The sequence below is a fragment of the Elgaria multicarinata genome, chromosome 8 (genome assembly GCF_023053635.1).
Source record: "Elgaria multicarinata webbii isolate HBS135686 ecotype San Diego chromosome 8, rElgMul1.1.pri, whole genome shotgun sequence".
NCBI classification, from domain to species: Eukaryota; Metazoa; Chordata; class Lepidosauria; order Squamata; family Anguidae; genus Elgaria; species Elgaria multicarinata.
The window spans coordinates 4,219,699-4,238,259 of NC_086178.1; the positions used below are offsets into that span (position 1 = coordinate 4,219,699).

Consider the following 18,561-nt stretch of genomic DNA (forward strand, 5'->3'; position numbering starts at 1 on the left):
TGTCAATACCAGCACTTTGAATCGGGCCCGGACCTGGACTGGCAGCCAATGAAGTTGTAAAAGGACTGGCGTGATGTGATCTTGCCAGCTAGTCCCTGTTAGTAAACGGGCTGCCCTGTTTTGTACCAGCTGAAGCTTCCGGACCGTTTTCAAAGGCAGCCCCACGTATAACGCATTGCAGTAATCCAAACGAGAGGTTATCAGAGCATGGATAACTGTAGCTAGGCTATCACTGTCCAGATAAGGGCGCAGTTGGTATATCAGCCTAAGCTGATAAAAGGTGCTCTTTGCCACTGAGTTCACCTGTGCCTCAAGTGACAGTTCTGGATCCAAGAGCACCCCCAAACTACGGATCCGATCCTTTAGGGAGAGTGCAACCCCGTCCAGGACAGGGCAAACATCACCTGGCCGGACAGATGAACCACCCGCTAACAGTACCTCCGTCTTGTCTGGATTGAGTCTCAGTTTGTTAGCCCTCATCCAGTCCATTACCGTGCCCAGGCACTGGTTCAGAACAGCCACTGCCTCAACTGGGTTTGATGAAAAGGAAAGGTAGAGCTGGGTATCATCCGCATATTGATGACACCTCAGTCCACATCTCCGGATAACCTCCCCCAGCGGCTTCATGTATATGTTAAACAGCATAGGGGATAAGATAGAGCCCTGTGGAACCCCGTGGCTTAGGAGCCACGGCACAGAGCAATAATCCCCCAGCACCACCTTCTGGAATCGGCCATCCAAGTAGGAGCGGAACCACTGCAACGCAGTACCTCCAACTCCCAGCTCAGACAACCTATCCAGAAGGATACCATGGTCGATGGTATTGAAAGATGCTGAGAGGTCCAGGAGAACCAACAGGGTCGCACTCCCCCTGTCTCTCTCCCGGCAGAGGTCATCCCACAGGGCGACCAAGGCAGTTTCTGTTCCAAAACCAGGCCTGAAACCCGATTGAAATGGAAAAGCCCTTCCTAAGAGCTACCATTGTGCCATGTTTCATGTCTTTATCTTAAAAAATGACAGAGTTATAAGCATTTTTGTTAATTCCCATTAGAGCTGCTCTTTGGAGAAAATCCGGATTTCCCCTCCCCCTCACAGATTTGTCATCAAAAACCTGGACAAATCCAGGAAAATCCGGGCAAATCTGGTCATATGATCACCCTAGTGGTGGGCAAGCTGAACGCAAAATGGGCAAAGGCAAAGGGGAGGGGCCACCAAACCAAAAATGCCAACATGTTTTAGCTTAAATGTAGTGCTGTGCCGAAAATTCCAACCTTTCCATTTTCAGCATTTCTTGGGGATGGGGGGGGACAAAATCTTGGGCAAAGGAGACTGGGAGAGATGAGAATTTCAGAGAATTTTTCTCCTTGGGGAGGGGGACAGGGTTTCCACATACCTTTTTAAATGTACCCAGTTGTTGGGGGGGTCTTCTTTCTTTTTCTTTTTTTAAACACGCCCCCTTCCCTGGCATTTTCAGGAACCCAGGACTTCTTCTCGAATGTTTATTGGAGAGGGCGAGTTCACATGGTTTCCAACAGCCATGCACTAAGAACTGCTGCACTCCTCCAAATGATGGGGGGAGGGGGTGTTTGATTGATTGATTGATTGATTGATTGATTTTGAAACCCTGTAGAAACCCTTCCCCCTTCCCCAAGGAGAAAATTCTCCAATTTCCCCCCTTCCTGCAAAAGAAGCAGAAAAAACATTGCCTCTTTCGCAGGGAGAGAGAAACTTTCTGAAAATAGGGGGTGTCGTTTTTCTCAGAACACTCCTGCTTTCGATGGGAGGCAAATGACGAGGCTTGCTAAGTAATCTACAAAGCTTTTATTAAGCAACAAACGTCTCTTCCACCTGAATACAATCTAACCTCTTGGAAACGTTCCCCTAGGCAAAATTATGCAAACTAAGCAAGACAATTGTCCGCTCAAGAAGAATAGGAAGCCCCTTCCCAAACGCCCGTAACTTCAGAGAGCCTGGTGCGGAGGCAGGTTCTGGCGCAATCCTAGTCGGACCGACTTTCTCACACCTTCCTTCCACTCTGTGCGTTTAAGCTTCCGGCGGACCCTAGCATCAGCTAGCTTGTTGGGGCGCTCTCCTCCGGAAGAAAGCTCACTTCCCACTGAGTGTGTAGGATTTGGCCTTGAGGAGATAAGCTCTGGAGAGGGCTGACTCCCAGCTGTTGAAGAGCCCGTGAGAGCTTCCTCCCACACTGGTATAAACTGGCTGGTGTCTGGCGCTGTGTCTTCTAGTTCCAAACGGATTCTGATTGATTACCTGAAACCCCTTCTCCCAAAACAGGGGCAGTAGGGTTAGACATGACAGGGGACAGGATTCAGCCCAGCACTACTTACATCTCTTACTGCAAGTAACTAAACTTTAGGAGGATGAAGAAAACCTTTTAGAATGGGGCGGGGAACTGTACAAAAGCCAGGGGGCATGGGTAGATGAGGGGGTGGGGGGGATGATCTCACGATTTGATGATCGCGAGTTCCTCCCCTTCAGTCTACACACGGCGTGTGACGTGCCAGGAGGACGAGGACGTCATGAGTGCCATTTTGTTTGTTTTTAATCGAAAAAGAGCGCAGGAGCGCTTCCACGAAAAAGTTCATTTTTTTAAAAAAAAAATTAAGACCCTGCTCCCCCCTTCTGCCCCCGATGGGCACAGAGCTCCTGAGGACCTCCGTGCCCCGTGCCCAGTTCCCAGATCCTGGTGGTTACTCATGAGGAGCCGGGACGAAAACGGGAGATCGCGGGAAAAGTTGGGATCTGATCCCGAGATCGCAGGGAAAGTCAGGATTAAAGGGTAGGGTGATATCCCGGGGAAAGGGAGGGATCATCCCTCCCTGCTCCAGGGATCCCTTGTGCATCATGTGGACACACAGGGACAATCCCGGGACAATCCCTGGGATATCGCTCCGTCTAGAATCATAGAATCATAGAATAGCAGAGTTGGAAGGGGCCTACAAGGCCATCAAGTCCAACCCCCTGCTCAATGCAGGAATCCACCCTAAAGCATCCCTGACAGAGGGTTGTCCAGCTGCCTCTTGAATGACTCTAGTGTGGGAGAGCCCACCACCTCCCTAGGTAACTGGTTCCATTGTCGTACTGCTCTAACAGTCAGGACATTTTTCCTGATGTCCAGCTGGAATTTGGCTTCCTTTAACTTGAGCCCGTTATTCCGTGTCCTGCACTCTGGGAGGATCGAGAGGAGATCCTGGCCCTCATCTGTGTGACAACCTTTTAAGTAATTGAAGAGTGCTCTCATGTCTCCCCTCAATCTTCTCTTCTCCAGGCTAAACATGCCCAGTTCTTACAGGGTAACTGCCAAATGTTCTTTGGTCGGGAGATGGGGGTATGGTCTTCTGGGGAATCCTGGAGGGATGGACCGACACCTCGCCCCCCAGGCGTAATGTCTACCTGCTCCCCTGTTTCAAATGGGGATGCCAAAGTCTGAGCTGACAACCTTTGGTCCGCAAGGCATGCGCTTTGCCACCCTACTCTGTCTCCTTCGCAGTAATAAAGAAAGAACTCCAACCCTCAGAATTGTCTTGCTGGATGATTCCTCAAGCCTTCAGCGCTGTCTACTGTATAGCTATTTTTAAAGATAATATTCTAAGTTGGCGGAAACTATTTTTCCTACGTCCTGAGTGATTTTTGGTCTTCAGCTGTTCCTCAGCAGTGATAATTAAGACAACCTGATGGAAAGTTTCTAGGGGCTGCGTATGACTCCTTCATTGGTTCTTCATGCCACAGCAAGCTTGGGTTTCTCTTTTCCAGCTTTGTGGCAGAAACAGGGCGGGTGGGGGGAGAAATAGTTTACATAGGGGGGAGGGTGTGGTGGGCGCCTTGGAAGGCCTGCAGACTTGGCACGACCCAAAATGGGTCTGTTCGTTCAAAAAGCTATGCTCCAGATCAACCACATGTTATTGGCCTTGCTGCTGTTTAACTTACCAGGGAAGAATCATTTCCTTCCAGGAAACACCAGGGCCTGACTGTGATTTATTAGCTGGGCTTTGGGGCCTCTTCATCCCGAGGATTTGGGGTGGCTGGCAATCCTTTAAGACCGAAAGCCCTTATATGAAAGAACGATTGTAGCCAGACTAATATATAATATATATTTCATCCCCCTTCTATAGAATCATAGAATAGCAGAGTTGGAAGGGACCTACAAGGCCATTGAGTCCAACCCCTTGCTCAATGCAGGAATCCACCCTAAAGCATCCCTGACAGAGGGTTGTCCAGCTGCCTCTTGAAGGCCTCTAGTGTGGGAGAGCCCACAACCTCCCTAAGTAACCGGTTGCATTGTCGTACTGCTCTAACAGTCAGGAAGTTTTTCCTGATGTCCAGCCGGAATCTGGCTTCCTTTAACTTGAGCCCGTTATTCCGTGTCCTGCACTCTGGGAGGATCGAGAAGAGATCCTGGCCCTCCTCTGTGTGACAACCTTTCAAGTATTTGAAGAGTGCTCTCATGTCTCCCCTCAATCTTCTCTTCTCCAGGCTAAACATGCCCAGTTCTTTCAGTCTCTCCTCATAGGGCTTTGTTTCCAGACCCCTGATCATCCTGGTTGCCCTCCTCTGAACACGCTCCAGCTTGTCTGCATCCTTCTTGAATTGTGGAGCCCAGAACTGGACGCAATACTCTAGATGAGGCCTAACCAGGGCCGTAAACTTCATGATCAGATACAAACACTTTCCTTCACTGTCCCCATCGCTGGTGAAAACTGAATAAGGGCTCATCTACACCAAGCAGGATATTGCACTATGAAAATGGTATATAAAAGGCAGGAGCCACACTACTGATTTATAGTGGTACTGAAGTGCACTGACAACTATTGGGGCCCATGACACATCTGCACCAAGCAGGATATAGCACTCTGAAAGCAGTATGAAGGTGGTCTGTGGCATGTGTCAATGGGCCCCAACAGGTGTCAGTGCACTTCAATACCGCTATAAAGCAGTAGTGTGGCTCCTGCGTTTTATATACCGCTTTTATAGTGGAATATCCTGCTTGGTGTAGATGAGCCCATGGTCAGAGAAAAGTCTTTGTCAATTTCATGTGCCCTTCCTTGGAAGGAACCAAACATCATGTTTGTGATAGGTGGAGAAGAATCAGTCTGATTCCTGTTTCTTTCCGTAGGCGTGCGCAAGGGGTGTGCCAGGTGTGGCCAGGCACACCCTAATGCCTCAAGCAATGAGCGCTGAATTGAGGGGGCCATTGAGTAGGGATGCATAGGGGGCTCCGCTACCGCCGCCACCCCGACAGCATACCATTGCTCCTGGCAGCAGGAGTGAAAAGGAATGCGCTCTGCCAGGAGCATTTCAAAGAGACCAGGGCCAGATCTACACATCGTTGCGAAGGCGCTTCCGTGCGCCTTTTTTAAAGACGTACCTAAAAGAAGCGCCTCTTTCTTTCCTGTGTGTACTGTGAGCTAGGCAGCGCCACCTGCGGAAGAATCTCTACCCCATTCAAAGACGCTGCTCCGGCCGCTTCCCCCTCGCGTGTTCTTCCATTCGAATAATCCCCCCTCCCACCCGGCGGCTCTTCTGGCTCATCCCGGCGGTGGCGGCTCCTCCTGCAAAACACTTTTCTCCCTCGGTGTGTTTGTATTTGCGTTTGCGTGTGCGTGTGTGAGCACACACCGAAGAGAGTCCCGGGGAGATGACACCGCGGGGGAGAGCGAGAGGCAGGATCCGAACTCGTCCGCCACGCGCACGCAAACGCAAATACAAACACACCGAGGGAGAAAAGTGTTTTGCAGGAGGAGCCGCCACTGCCCGGACGCACCAGAAGAGCCGCGGGGCCAGAACAGCGCCTTCGCAACGACGTGTAGATCTGGCCCAGGAGGAGGAGTCCTGAAGGCTAATATCACCTTGTAAGCCCCGCCTCCAGCCAGTGTCATCACGAAACTGCACCAATGTTGGGGCCTGAGCATCTCCTCATTCCACCACCTCCTCAATGGCCCTCCTGCAATCAGGAAAGCTGAACACGGAGTAGGGCATCAGCGTCTACAATGAATAAAAATAATGTCCTTTATGTTTGGGTATTCAATAAATGCACACCTTTAAAAAGAAAAATTACCAGGGTGCGCCCCCGAACGAAATGTGCTGCGCACGTCTCTGATCCTTTCTTTGTTCCTGTAACTTATGAGCCGTTGCATAGCCAAAGCTCTCAGGGCAGCATTTATAAATACAAAAGGCAATAAAATCCAGTTAAATACTGTGAAAGACGATGAACAGCCAAAACACAATTCAAAACAGAGGAGACGGAAGCATCAGAAGCAGCAAATATTTAAAAGATTGAAAAATATCCTCTGAGATTTAAAAAAAACAGCTCTAAGAGACATCTGTGCAGTACAGTGTATTTCCTTCCATTGAACCATTATGTCCAGGGTCTAAAATTACCTTGCTGACCCACTGTGGGTGGAAACGTATGGAAAGATTACGGGGTTATGAAAAAATAATGTATTGGATGATGATAACTTTAAAACATTTGCATACAATCCAGCCAAAGCTAAGAACATTGGACTCCTTTTCATTTGAGTGGATGAGATTTCCCCACTGGCACCAGGGTTTTGTTGTCCTCTACTCTCAGGCTTTTAATGTCTTTTAGTGGCATTTGATGGGTCAGTTATGTCTGTTATTTTTATCAGATTCAGCAGGACAGCCTTCTGTCAGGGATGCTTTGAGGGGGATTCCTGCCTTCAGCAGGGTGTTAGACTCCATGGCCTTAGAGGCCCCTTCCAACTCTACTATTCTGTAATTCTATGAAATACTTGAAAGGTTGTCACACAGAGGAGGGCCAGGATCTCTTCCCAATCATCCCAGAGTGCAGGACATGGAATAACGGGCTCAAGTTAAAGGAAGCTAGATTCCGGCTGGACATCAGGAAAAACTTCCTGACTGTTAGAGCAGTACGACAATGGAACCAGTTACCTAGGGAGGTTGTGGGCTCTTCCACACTAGAGTCATTCAAGAGGCAGCTGGACAACCATCTGCCATCTGTTAGGGATGCTTTAGGGTGGATTCCTGCATTGAGCAGGGGGTTGGACTCGATGGCCTTAGAGGCCCCTTCCAACTCTACTATTCTGTAATTCTATGAAATACTTGAAAGGTTGTCACACAGAGGAGGGCTAGGATGTCTTCCCAATCATCCCAGAGTGCAGGACACGGAATAATGGGCTTAAGCTACAGGAAGCCAGCTTCTCACTGGACATCAAGAAAAACGTCCTGACTGTTAGAGCAGCACGACAATGGAATCCGCTACCTAGGGAGGTTGTGGGCTCTTCCACACGACAGGCCTTCAAGAGGCAGCTGGACAACCATCTGTCAGGGATGCTTTAGGGTGGATTCCTGCATTGAGCAGGAGGTTGGACTCGACGGCCTCGTAGGCCCCTTCCAACTCTACTATCCTATGATTCTATGAGCTTATTGTAACTGTTACAACTGTTTAAACAGGTTTAAATTTGGTATGTCAGAGATTTTATATTATGTTCTTGTATTGTGGTGTGCATTTTTATAAACCGCCCAGAGAGCTTCAGCTATTTGGTGGTATAGAAATCAAATGAAATAAATAAATGATATGAAATGTTGTAAGTCCAGGCTTGATTCACCCATTGAAGTCCATGGGACTGTAGCCTACTTTTAAACCTTTGCTGGACCAGGCAAATCAATGTGTTTCTACTTATATGGTCCCCTCTCGCTAATTTCATATTCTACTTGGCAGCGTAATGGGCTAGTGGAGCAGTTGATTGAAGACCAATATCTCTCCACCTTTAGGCTGATGGATGTATATTTTGGGGGGCTTTTGATAGGTTGAGTCTGAAGACCAGTTCTTGGCTACTTTCTGCGGAAGGGAGGCTACGGACACAGAGCAAACGCCAGGGCAGCAGGCAATCGTGTCTCCCGGTCCATTCATGAGCCTCACATTCAGATCAGACTTCTCCAATGAGGAACGCTTCACAGGTTTTGACGCTCATTACACAGCAGTGGGTAAGTAACAGCTTGGCTGTGGCCTGGGCCGCGTAACCCAGTGGATCCTGTATCTCCTGCATTCATGGGACACTTTCCATGTCAGGCAAGGAATCCCTGTAGAGCAGCTTTTCCCAACTTGGTGCCCTCTAGATGTCAACTACAGCTCCCATCATCCTCCAGCCAGCATGGAGATGGCCCACTGGCTGGGTATGATGGGAGTTCCAGTCTAACACATCTAGAGGACACAGCTTTGGAGAAGACTTGGATTGATGCATCTCTTTCTTTGCTTTGCTTCGGCTGGCAAAGGTAGGGTGACCCTATGAAAAGGAGGACAGGGCTCCTGTATCTTTAACAGTTGCATTGAAAAGGGGATTTCAGCAGGTGTCATTTGTATATATGGAGAACCTGGTGAAATTCCCTTTTCATCACAGCAGTTAAAGGTGCAGGAGCTATACTAGAGTGACCAGATTTAAAAGAGGGCAGGGCACCTGCAACTTTAGCTGTGGTGAGGAAGAGGGAATTTCACCAGGTTCCCCATATATACAAATGACACCTGCTGAAATTTCCTTTTCAATACAACTGTTAAAGATACAGGAGCCCTGTCCTCCTTTTCATACGGTCACCCTATCAATGGATGCACCTGGGTCTGTGCTTAGAATCCGATGGGAAGGCCTTGGAGACACTGGAACGCCCGTGCGATATGCCTTGTGACTCCCTTCCCCAAATAATCAGAGTTTGTAAGATGCCACATTTCAGCATTTGCTGAAGCTTCTCAGTAAGGGTGACCATATGAAAAGGAGGACAGGGCTCCTGTATCTTTAACAGTTGTATTGAAAAGGGAATTTCAGCAGGTGTCATTTGTATATATGGGGAATCTGGGGGAATTTCCTCTTCATCACAACTGTTAAAGCTGCAGGTGCCCTACCCTCTTGAATCTAGTCACTCTAGTATAGCTCCTGCACCTTCAACTGTTGTGATGAAGAGGGAATTTCCCCAGGTTCTCTATATATACAAATGACACCTGCTGAAATTTCCTTTTCAGTACAACTGTTAAAGATACAGGAGCCCTGTCCTCCTTTTCATAGGGTCACCCTATCTCAGTCATCTTTGGGGCCTCCAATAAAGCCTGTTGCATTAGTCAAAGCCTTGACATTACAAAAGCAGCAACACATGTGATGGCAGCTAGGTCAAAATGGGACAGGGGTTGAGAGTTCACTTTACAACAGGCATGGAGAACCTCCAGCCCATGGAGAGAATACGGCCCACGGGGGAGGGGGTCCCCATCCAGCCCACCGGTTTACAAGCGCGTTGCTCTCTCCCGCTCCATAACAGACATTGACGAGTGCCTGGAGAAGAGTGACGAGGAGCTGGCCTGCGACCACCACTGCCACAACTACATCGGCGGGTACTACTGCTCCTGCAGGTTTGGCTACATCCTCCACTCTGACAACAGGACATGCAAAGGTATCACCCGTGTTAGCACACTTGCAGTGCACTGGCAATGGCTTCTCAGCACCTTCTTGCGTCACACAGAAAGCCTCAGGTTCAATCTGTCCACCTCTTCCTGGTCCCCTAGAGCAGGAGGGTGCAACTCATTGGCTTGACAAATCAAACAAGGCCCATGGGTGGCTTGAGAAAGGGACTGGTTTTGCTGCGTGCCTGGGAAGGGAAGGCAGCGGGGTGTTGACATCTACTGGATCTACAAGTTCTGCAGATCATTGGTCCATCTAGCCCAGTATTGTCGACACTGACTGGCAGCAATGGCTGGACAGGGTTCCAGGCAGGGGTCTTTCCTAGCCCTACCTGGAGGTGTCAGGGATTGAACCTCGGACCTTCTGCATTGGAGGAAAGGAAGGAAAGGAAAGGAACCTCTCATGCAAGCACTGAGTCATGACAGACCCTTGGAGGGACACCAGCTTTCGCTGACGTTTTCTTGGCAGGCCTTATAGGGGGGGGTGGTTCGCCGTTGCCTTCCCTGGCCGTTATTACCTTTCCCCCAGCTAACTGGGTACTCATTTTACCGACCTCGGGAGGATGGAAGGCCGAGTCGACCCGAGCCGGCTGCCTGAAACCAGCTTCCAATGGGATCGAACTCAAGCTGTGGGGAGAGTTTCAGCTGCAGAAACTGCTGCTTTACCACGAGTGCCTGTTAAAGGCATGAAAGGGAGCTAGAAGAGGAAGGAGAGAGCAGAGTCAGGTAGGGCGGCCGCATACAAACCACCCGAAAAGGAAAAGAAATGCCTCAGCCCCCCCCCCCCAAAAAAAGAGGACAAAAGAGGACATGGATTTGCTTTAAATTGTTGTTGTTGTTGTTTATTCATTCGGTCGCTTCTGACTCTTCGTGACTCCGTGGACCAGCCCACGCCAGAGCTTTCTGTCGGCCGTTGCCACCCCTAGCTCCCCCAAGGTCAGGTCTGTCACCTCCAGAATATCATCCCTCCATCTTGCCCTCGGTCGGCCCCTCTTCCTTTTGCCTTCCACTTTCCCTAGCATCAGCCTCTTCTCCAGGGTATCCTGTCTTCTTATTATGTGGCCAAAGTACTTCAGTTTTGCCTTTAATACCATTCCCTCAAGTGAGCAGTCTGGCTTTATTTCCTGGAGTATGGACTGGTTTGATCTTCTTGCAGTCCAAGTCACTCTCAGAATTTTCCTCCAACACCACAGTTCAAAAGCATCTCTCTTCCTTCGCTCAGCTTTCCTTATGGTCCAGCTCTCGCAGCCATAGGTTACTACGGGGAATACCATTGCTTTAACTATGCGGACCTTTGTTGTCAGTGTGGTGTCTCTGCTCTGAACTATTTGATCAAGATTTGTCATTGCTCTCCTCACAAGAAGTAAACGTCCTCTGATTTCCGGGCTGCAGTCAGCGTCTGCAGTAATCTTTGCGCCCAGAAATACAAAGTCTGTCACTGCCTCCACGTTTTCTCCCTCTATTTGCCAGTTATCAATCAAGCTGGTTGCCATAATCTTGGTTTTTTTTTAGGTTTAACTGCAACCCATGTGCTAATTCATAAGTATAGATGTAAATTTAGAAATAGTTATTACAGTTTAAATCAAAATCAGTCTGCTGTGCAAGGCAGGATCTGCACTACTGCTTTATACTCTGCCCTGAGATCCTTGAGATATAGGGTGGGATATAAATGTTCTAATAAATAAAATAATTAAATGATTAAATAAATAATGGTATATAACGCTATTGACAACTTTTGGGCCCCAAGACACATCCCCTATACCATCTTCATAACATTTTCAAAGTGTCATATCCTGCTTGGTATAGATCTAGCCCAGGTCCGGGGAAGTGATGTTTGCCCTGTCCTGGACGGGGTTGCACTCTCCCTAAAGGATTGGGTCCGTAGTTTGGGGGTGCTCTTTGATCCAGAACTGTCGCTTGAGGCACAGGTGAACTCAGTGGCAAAGAGCACCTTTTATCAGCTCAGGCTGATATACCAAGTGCGTCCTTATCTAGACGGAGATAGCCTAGCTACAGTTATCCATGCTCTGATAACCTCTCGTTTGGATTACTGCAATGCGTTATACGTGGGGCTGCCTTTGAAAATGGTCCAGAAACTTCAGCTGGTACAAAACAGGGCAGCACGCTTACTAACAGGGACTGGCCGACGAGACCACATCACGCCAGTCCTTTTCCAGCTTCATGGGCTGCCAGTCCAGGTCTGGGCCCGATTCAAAGTGCTGGTATTAACATTTAAAGCCCTAAACGGCTTGGAGCCAGGCTATCTGAAGGAACGCCTCCTCCCATATGTACCTGCCTGGACCCTAAGGTCACCCTCAGGGGTCCTTCTCTGTGAGCCCCTGCCAAAGGAAGTGAGGCAGGTAGCTACCAGGAGGAGGGCCTTCTCTGCTGTGGCACCCCGGCTGTGGAATGAGCTCCCTAAGGAGGTTCGCTTGGCACCTACATTATATGCTTTTAGACACCAGGTGAAGGCCTTTTTATTCTACCAGCATTTTAACAGTCTATAAATAAATTTTAACTTGGTGTTTTAAATTTGTAATTTTGCATTGCTGCTGTTTTTATCTGGTTGAGCTTTTATATTGCATTTTATATTATGGTTTTATACTGTTGTTTTATACTTTGAATGTTTTTAATTTTTGTGAACCGCCCAGAGAGCTCCAGCTATTGGGCGGTATAGAAAGGTAATTAATAAATAAATAAATAAATAAATAAAGATGGGTAACACTTCTGGTGGTTAAACCAGAATCAGACAGGAGAGCTCTTAAAACGGAGGACTGTCCTCCAAAAAAAGAGGACACCTGGCCACCCTATAGAGTCTGTGTTGGTTTTAGTTTCACTTTTGGTGAGTGCCTGGAATAACTAAGCTCCACGTATTGCTCTTGGGTATCTTGGAAGTCGTACAATATAACACCATGACACTCAAGTTTAGATTTCTCAGTGCAGACCTCACAAGCAACCTGCATTGGTCTCATCCCAAAGTAGCACTATGGAAGAATCCTTCTCTCGAGGAATAAACATCCAACCATCTTTGCTTAGACACAGGAAAAGCCGATTGAACACTTGGGCAGTATCTTTTTGTGTCCACGCACAGGGCCGGTGCTACCATAGAGGCCACTCAGGCAGCCGCCTAGAGCGCCAAGCTAAGAGGGGCACCGGGCGCAGCGCAGCACTCACGCGCATTGGCTGTGAGCCGGGCCAGCCCAAGGATTCAGCTGGGCCTGGGCGGGCGAGATGGTGCCCCACACCCGCCCAGCCGAAGCAAAGCCACTGACGCTGGGGTAGGGGTGGTGCGGCTCCACGTTCGGACTTCCGGAACGCACCCGGAAGAGAGAGAGAGAGAGAGAGAGAAAGAATGTATGGGTGAATGGGGTGCATGGGGTCTTTGAGTGAATGCATGTGTTCATGTGTGTGTTTGTTTGGAGTGAGTGATGCTGAGTATGTGTGTGTGCACGCGTGTGAGTTGGGGGGATAATTTGGAGGTGATATTCCTATTAAATAATGCATTTTAGACCCATAGACGTTCCTTTCCAACTTGTTTGCTATAATTGGCATGACGTATTTCTTGCACTTTAAAATAAATTTAGCAGTTTCAAGTTTTGTGCTTCTTATTTTTTCCAGGAAACAGATGTTCTTAAAAACCAAAGTTGGCATTTTGGGGGGGGGGGGTGTTTGAAAGTAGCTCACCTTGCCTAGGGTGCAAAATAGTCTGGCACCAGCCCTGTCCATGCACCAGTAGGACCAAGCACTCGTGCAATGGAGGGTTTCTAAAAGTAACCCCAGAAATGAATGGAAATGTTTGTTTCCAGAATGGGACAACTCAGGTCAGCAGAGTTCACAAAAGACCGCTCTGCTGACCTGCCTCAATCCGGAAATTACTGTTCCTGCTCGTTTCCAGGGTTCCTTTTAGAACTGCTAACTTTCCGTTCTGCAAGCAGTCAGTCAGTGTTGTAAGTAGGGATGTGCTCCGTTTCTAATCGGACCGGAGAAGCAGGAGCGGAGCGGGGGGCTTCACCTGCCCTTAAGGCGGAGGTGAAGAGGATTGGGGGGCCGGCGGAGCGTGGCGAAGAGGATCGAGGTGAAGGCGGATCCTTCGCCACGATCCGGAGCTCCGCCGGAAAGGTAAGTGGGGTTTACCGGGCCCTGCCGCTGTCGCTGTTGCCCATGCGGCGACAACGGCAGGGCCCGGTAACACCCCCCCCGCCCTCCTCTCCCTTACCTGCCTCCGTCCGCGGTCCGTCAGCGTCTTCAATTGAGCCCGCGGTTCAAACAGGAAGTCTGGGCTGCTTGCCCAGGTAACCCCCCCACCCTCCTCTCCCGGCCTTACCTGGCGCCACTCACCTCCACTGCGGAGCTCCGATTCGGAGCCGGAGCTCCGCGGCGAAGAGGAACGGAGTATAGGTGGAGCGGCACGGAGCGGAGCGGGCTGATCCGAAATTTTCGGATCGGCTCGCGGGGCGGAGCGGGGGGTCCGTGCACACCCCTAGTTTAAGTATATAGACCCAACCAACCACAAGGACCTTATTCAGACGACACGATGTTTAAGCCCTTTGAGCGAAACATTATGACTAAGTGTGTCATGGGCACCATGATTTAGCATGTCGTGTGAACTATTCCTAACCATGGTGGCTACATAACCATGGTTTAGACACGTTCCCTAACCATTTGCTGCCAAAGGCTTAGCAGCCTAACCATGGCTTAGCGTGTCGTCTGAACAGGCCCTATGTTGAAAGACTGTTCTACATCGCCTACTTTGTGTCTGTTGCAGTGGAGTGCAGCGACAACCTCTTCGTTCAGAGAAATGGGGTGATCAACAGCCCAGACTTTCCCAACTCCTACCCCAAGAGCTCTGATTGTTTGTACCGCATCGAGTTGGAAGAGGGCTTCTTCATTACCCTGCAGTTCGAAGACAACTTTGACATTGAAGACCATCCAGAGGTCACCTGCCCATACGATTACATAAAGGTGAGCTCAGTAGGTGGACCTTGCCCGTGTTCCATGGGGACAGGAACTGCTAAGATACAGAGAAATCTCATCCCCTTGCCCAAGGTTATAAGTTTGTGAGGATACTCAGGATAGGGATGCACAAATGCCACCACCACTGTGCTGTTAGCCCTCTGTTCACCGGACTCGCACCAGTTGCCCAACCCCAGCAGGCACACAGGGCAAGCCACCAGATGGGAGCCTAGCAAGAGCCTGCAACTTTTTTTTTTTTTATCCAGGAGCTGCAATTTTGGGCAAAATCACAGGTGGGAACACTTATTGAAATTGAAATTTGCACAAATTCATGGCCATAAATAGCATGATTTGCACAAAACCGCAGATATAAAGGAACATTTACACCCACACTTTTGTGCAAATCACACTATTTATGGTCACAAATTTGCCCAAATCGCGATTTCCATAAACGGTTCCACCTGCAATACTGCGCAAATCCGCATTTGCGCATATCGCGATTTGCACACACACACGCATGCACTGAGGCAAGCCAGCTCAAGGATCCATGAGCTGGCATCCATGGGACTAAGCTGGTGAAAACTCAGGCCATTGCTAGACGAGGGTTTAGCCCAGGCTGATACCCGGGTTCACCCCTGTACATCCAGATGATGCACAGCGGATCCCGGGGTCAGCCCGGGCTAAACCCTCCCTTGGCCTGGGATAACTGGCACCAGTTGTGACCCGGTATTTCCACAGCCCCGGGCTGAGCCTGAGGCTACGGAAGGTCTAGCCCATTCCTCGGCTTTTCCCGGCTACATGGCTTACTTGGACATGGGTGGCGGGCAGGCGATCGGACATGGCGGGGGGGGGCATTGGACATCGCAGGGGGGATCGGGGGCAGGGGGAGCAGGGAACCCCTTTTTTTTAAAAAAAAGGCCTACCTTATCGTTGGTGCGCTCCTGTGCACATGGCCCCTTTAAATGGAAAAAAATGGCCGACGCAACAGGGCTTTCCTTTACCCCATTGCGTGTCACATGTAGACAGGAGCGACAGCCTGTGCTACTTCTAGCGCGGTCTGGCCCCTCCACATGCCGGGATTTAAAGGTAGGTCTAGCAAGGCCCTCAGTGGGCTCCACCCCTGAACTGGTTTCCCCTGACAAACCTAACTCAGGAATTTCAACCTCCCCTCTCCAGCGTATCCATTTATCTAACAGTGGTGATAAAAATAAATATTTTTAGACTATCCACCATTCCTGCATGGCCTATGCCAATTTGATGGCTGCCTCGTTCAACATGTCACCCGCATCGCAATGCTCTATCATGGTGGCCATTTTGGGTGTGGCATCTCATATCCTTTGGCTAAATTTCAATCCAGGTTGAAGTAGGCACAGGCCACAGCTAGACCTAAGGTTTATCCTGGGATCATCCAGGGTTCGCCCCTGCCTGAGCACTGGATCCCCTGTGTGTCACCTAGATGAACAGGTTTGACCCCTGGATGATCCAGGGATAAACCTTAGGTCTAGCTATGGCCACAGTTTAGGAAATGAGAGTTCCAGAGCTCAGCTACAGCAGGGAGAGCTTGTGGTAGAATGCATACTTTACATGTAGAAAATCACTCCTGGCTTCAAACCCCACTATCTCTAATAAAAAGGATTTCACATAGCAAAGCAGAGAAACACCTCGGTTTGGTGGCCAATTACCCATTGGCAAACAAGACTGCATGCATTGCCAAAGGGTGGTCAAAAGAGATTGTGCAACAATTGAATAAGCTGATTTACATTTATATCTGCACATGTAGAAATAAGCACTATAATTTCCATTAGTAATTCAGGACACAGCTAGACGGAACGAAATCCTGGGGCAATCCCCAGGATTGTGCCTGTGCATCCACATGACGCACAGGGGATCCCAGGAGCAGGGAGGGGTGATCCCTTCCTTTCCCCAGGATCTCGCCCTCCCCTTCGAACCCGCTTTTTCCACAGTCTCGGGCTGATCCTGAGACCGTGAACAGGCCCAGTGCTGCCATAGAGGCAACTCAGGCGGTGGCCTAGAGCGCCAAGCAAACGAGGCCTTGGACGCTGGGGTTGGAGGTGGAGGCTTCAGTACGGCACACCAGGAAGCCACTTCCAGGTGCACCACTTCAAAGCCTCCACCCTGCCCCCCAACCCCAGCATCCTGGCTTCAAAGCCGGGAGTGGGAGGGAGCGGGCGGTGAGTGGGCGAGCGAGGAGGGAGCCGGAGACAGAGCGGTGAGTGAGCGAGCGGGCAGGGGCTGTGAGCGGGCGAGCGGGCGAGGCAGTGGGCGGGGGCAGCGAGCGAGCGGGCAGGCGGGGGGGCGAGCGGTGAGCGAGCAAGTGGGTGGGCGAGCGAGGGGGGCGGTGAGTGAGCGAGTGGGGGGCGGGGCTGAGCCGTCAGAACGCGCCTGCCTAGGGCACAATATAGTCTGGCGCCAGCCCTGACCATGAAACATATGTGTGGGCATCACAGTTTGTTGCGGTTCCTCGCTGTTCCTCGCGAGGAGCCAGGAGCCGCGCCCATCAGGGGTGGGGTAGGGGGAGCGGGAAACATTATTTTAAATAAAAAACCTTACCTTTTGCGCACGAGTGTTCATGCTCCCTTCTTCTTTAACAAAAGCAAAATGGCGGGCGCGACGTCCTCTACCTCCGAGGTTGTCGCACGCTGCGTGTAAACAGAGGGTAAATCTCGCGATAAAAGTGTTGTGAGATCTTCACCCCTCCGTCGCACTTGACCACGTTGGTCTAGCTGAGGCCCCAGTATATCCCACCCAAGTGGGGAAGGTGCTAACCAGGAGACCAGCCGACCAAGTGATTATCTCACTGCTAACTGTTAATGCGCAACGTCAAGGCCACTGCTGTTCTACCGACTTATAGTTCATTGGATAAAATCCAGCATAGGTCCTATTTAGAGCAAAGCTATTGGATTTGCTATTAGCGTGTTCAGAGGAGGGCAACCAGGATGATCAGGGGTCTGGAAACAAAGCCCTATGAAGAGAGACTGAAAGAACTGGGCATGTTTATCATAGAGAATAGGAGATTGAGGGGAGACAGGAGAGCACTCTTCAAATACTTAAAAGGTTGTCACACAGAGGAGGGCCGGGATCTCTTCTCGATCCTCCCAGAGTGCAGGACACGGAATAACGGGCTCAAGATACAGGAAGTCAGATTCCAGCTGGACATCAGAAAAAACTTCCTGACTGTTACAGCAGTACGACAATAGGATCAGTTACCTAGGGAGGTTGTGGGCTCTCCCACACTAGAGTCCTTCAAGAGGCAGCTGGACTACCATCTGTCAGGGATGCTTTAAGGTGGATTCCTGCATTGAGCAGGGGGTTGGACTTGATGGCCTTATAGGCCCCTTCCAACTCTGTTATTCTATTATTCTATGATTGAATGGGGCTTCAGTTAGTCCTATTCTTTCCAATGTGTCTACTCTAAGTAGGACTTTTGTTAGATTTTATCCTTTATCTTTAAACTAGACTTGGGCTGAACAGCTCTTCAAAGAGAGGATGGCTGCGACCAGAAGATTGTCCTCTGTAAAAGATAATTCATGGCCACTCTACACCTCAGAGAGCGCCCTGTCAATCACAGTAGATAGCGGTGGACCTGGGGGATTGCTGGTCTGACTCAGTATAAGCTTCAAATAGCCACAAAGGAGAAGTTAATGGTCCTTGACCTCTTAGGTCAAGACAGCCCTGAAAAAAGTGACCTAGCAAGTTGAATATCACCCACATCATGGATGACGAGCTGTCAGGTTCTTGACAACCCATCCACTGCCTCTTTTACCAACCTGTGATAGCAGATTAACTGTTGGGTAGCTGTGGGCGGTTGCATGCATTTGACAAGGTGGGTCACTGTCACAAGCAATGATGGTTCCCTTCCCAGAGTATCAAGCCAGCCTTTCTATGGAAGCATGGACAATGCTCATGGAACAAAGAGATTTCCTTTAAACATTCCTATTGTAACCTTTGTCTGATCCAGTAGGGTCTCAGATCCTTCCTTCTTGCATCCTTCTATGATCAACACTATTAATTTACCTAGTTAGTTCATTAGTTAGTTACTGTGTACCTTTCTTCCTTCACTGACCTGGGTGCATCTGATAAACTGGAACGTATCCATGAAGCCTTGTGCCAGAATGAATGTGTTAGTCTTTATGGTGATGTAGGACTCT

At 49.6% G+C, this 18,561-nt stretch overlaps 1 protein-coding gene across 4 annotated transcripts in view; it reads left to right on the forward strand.

Moving 5' to 3' along the window:
* The window catches only part of MASP1 (MBL associated serine protease 1), a 130,966-nt gene that overhangs the window by 51,155 nt on the left and 61,250 nt on the right, over window positions 1-18,561 (forward strand). For all 4 annotated transcript variants that reach the window (XM_063131772.1, XM_063131773.1, XM_063131771.1 and 1 more), the window contains 3 exons: window positions 7,809-7,986; window positions 9,301-9,432; window positions 14,205-14,401. In XM_063131772.1, the coding sequence (XP_062987842.1) occupies window positions 7,809-7,986; window positions 9,301-9,432; window positions 14,205-14,401 (507 nt within the window). The remainder of the gene's footprint in view (window positions 1-7,808; window positions 7,987-9,300; window positions 9,433-14,204; window positions 14,402-18,561) is intronic.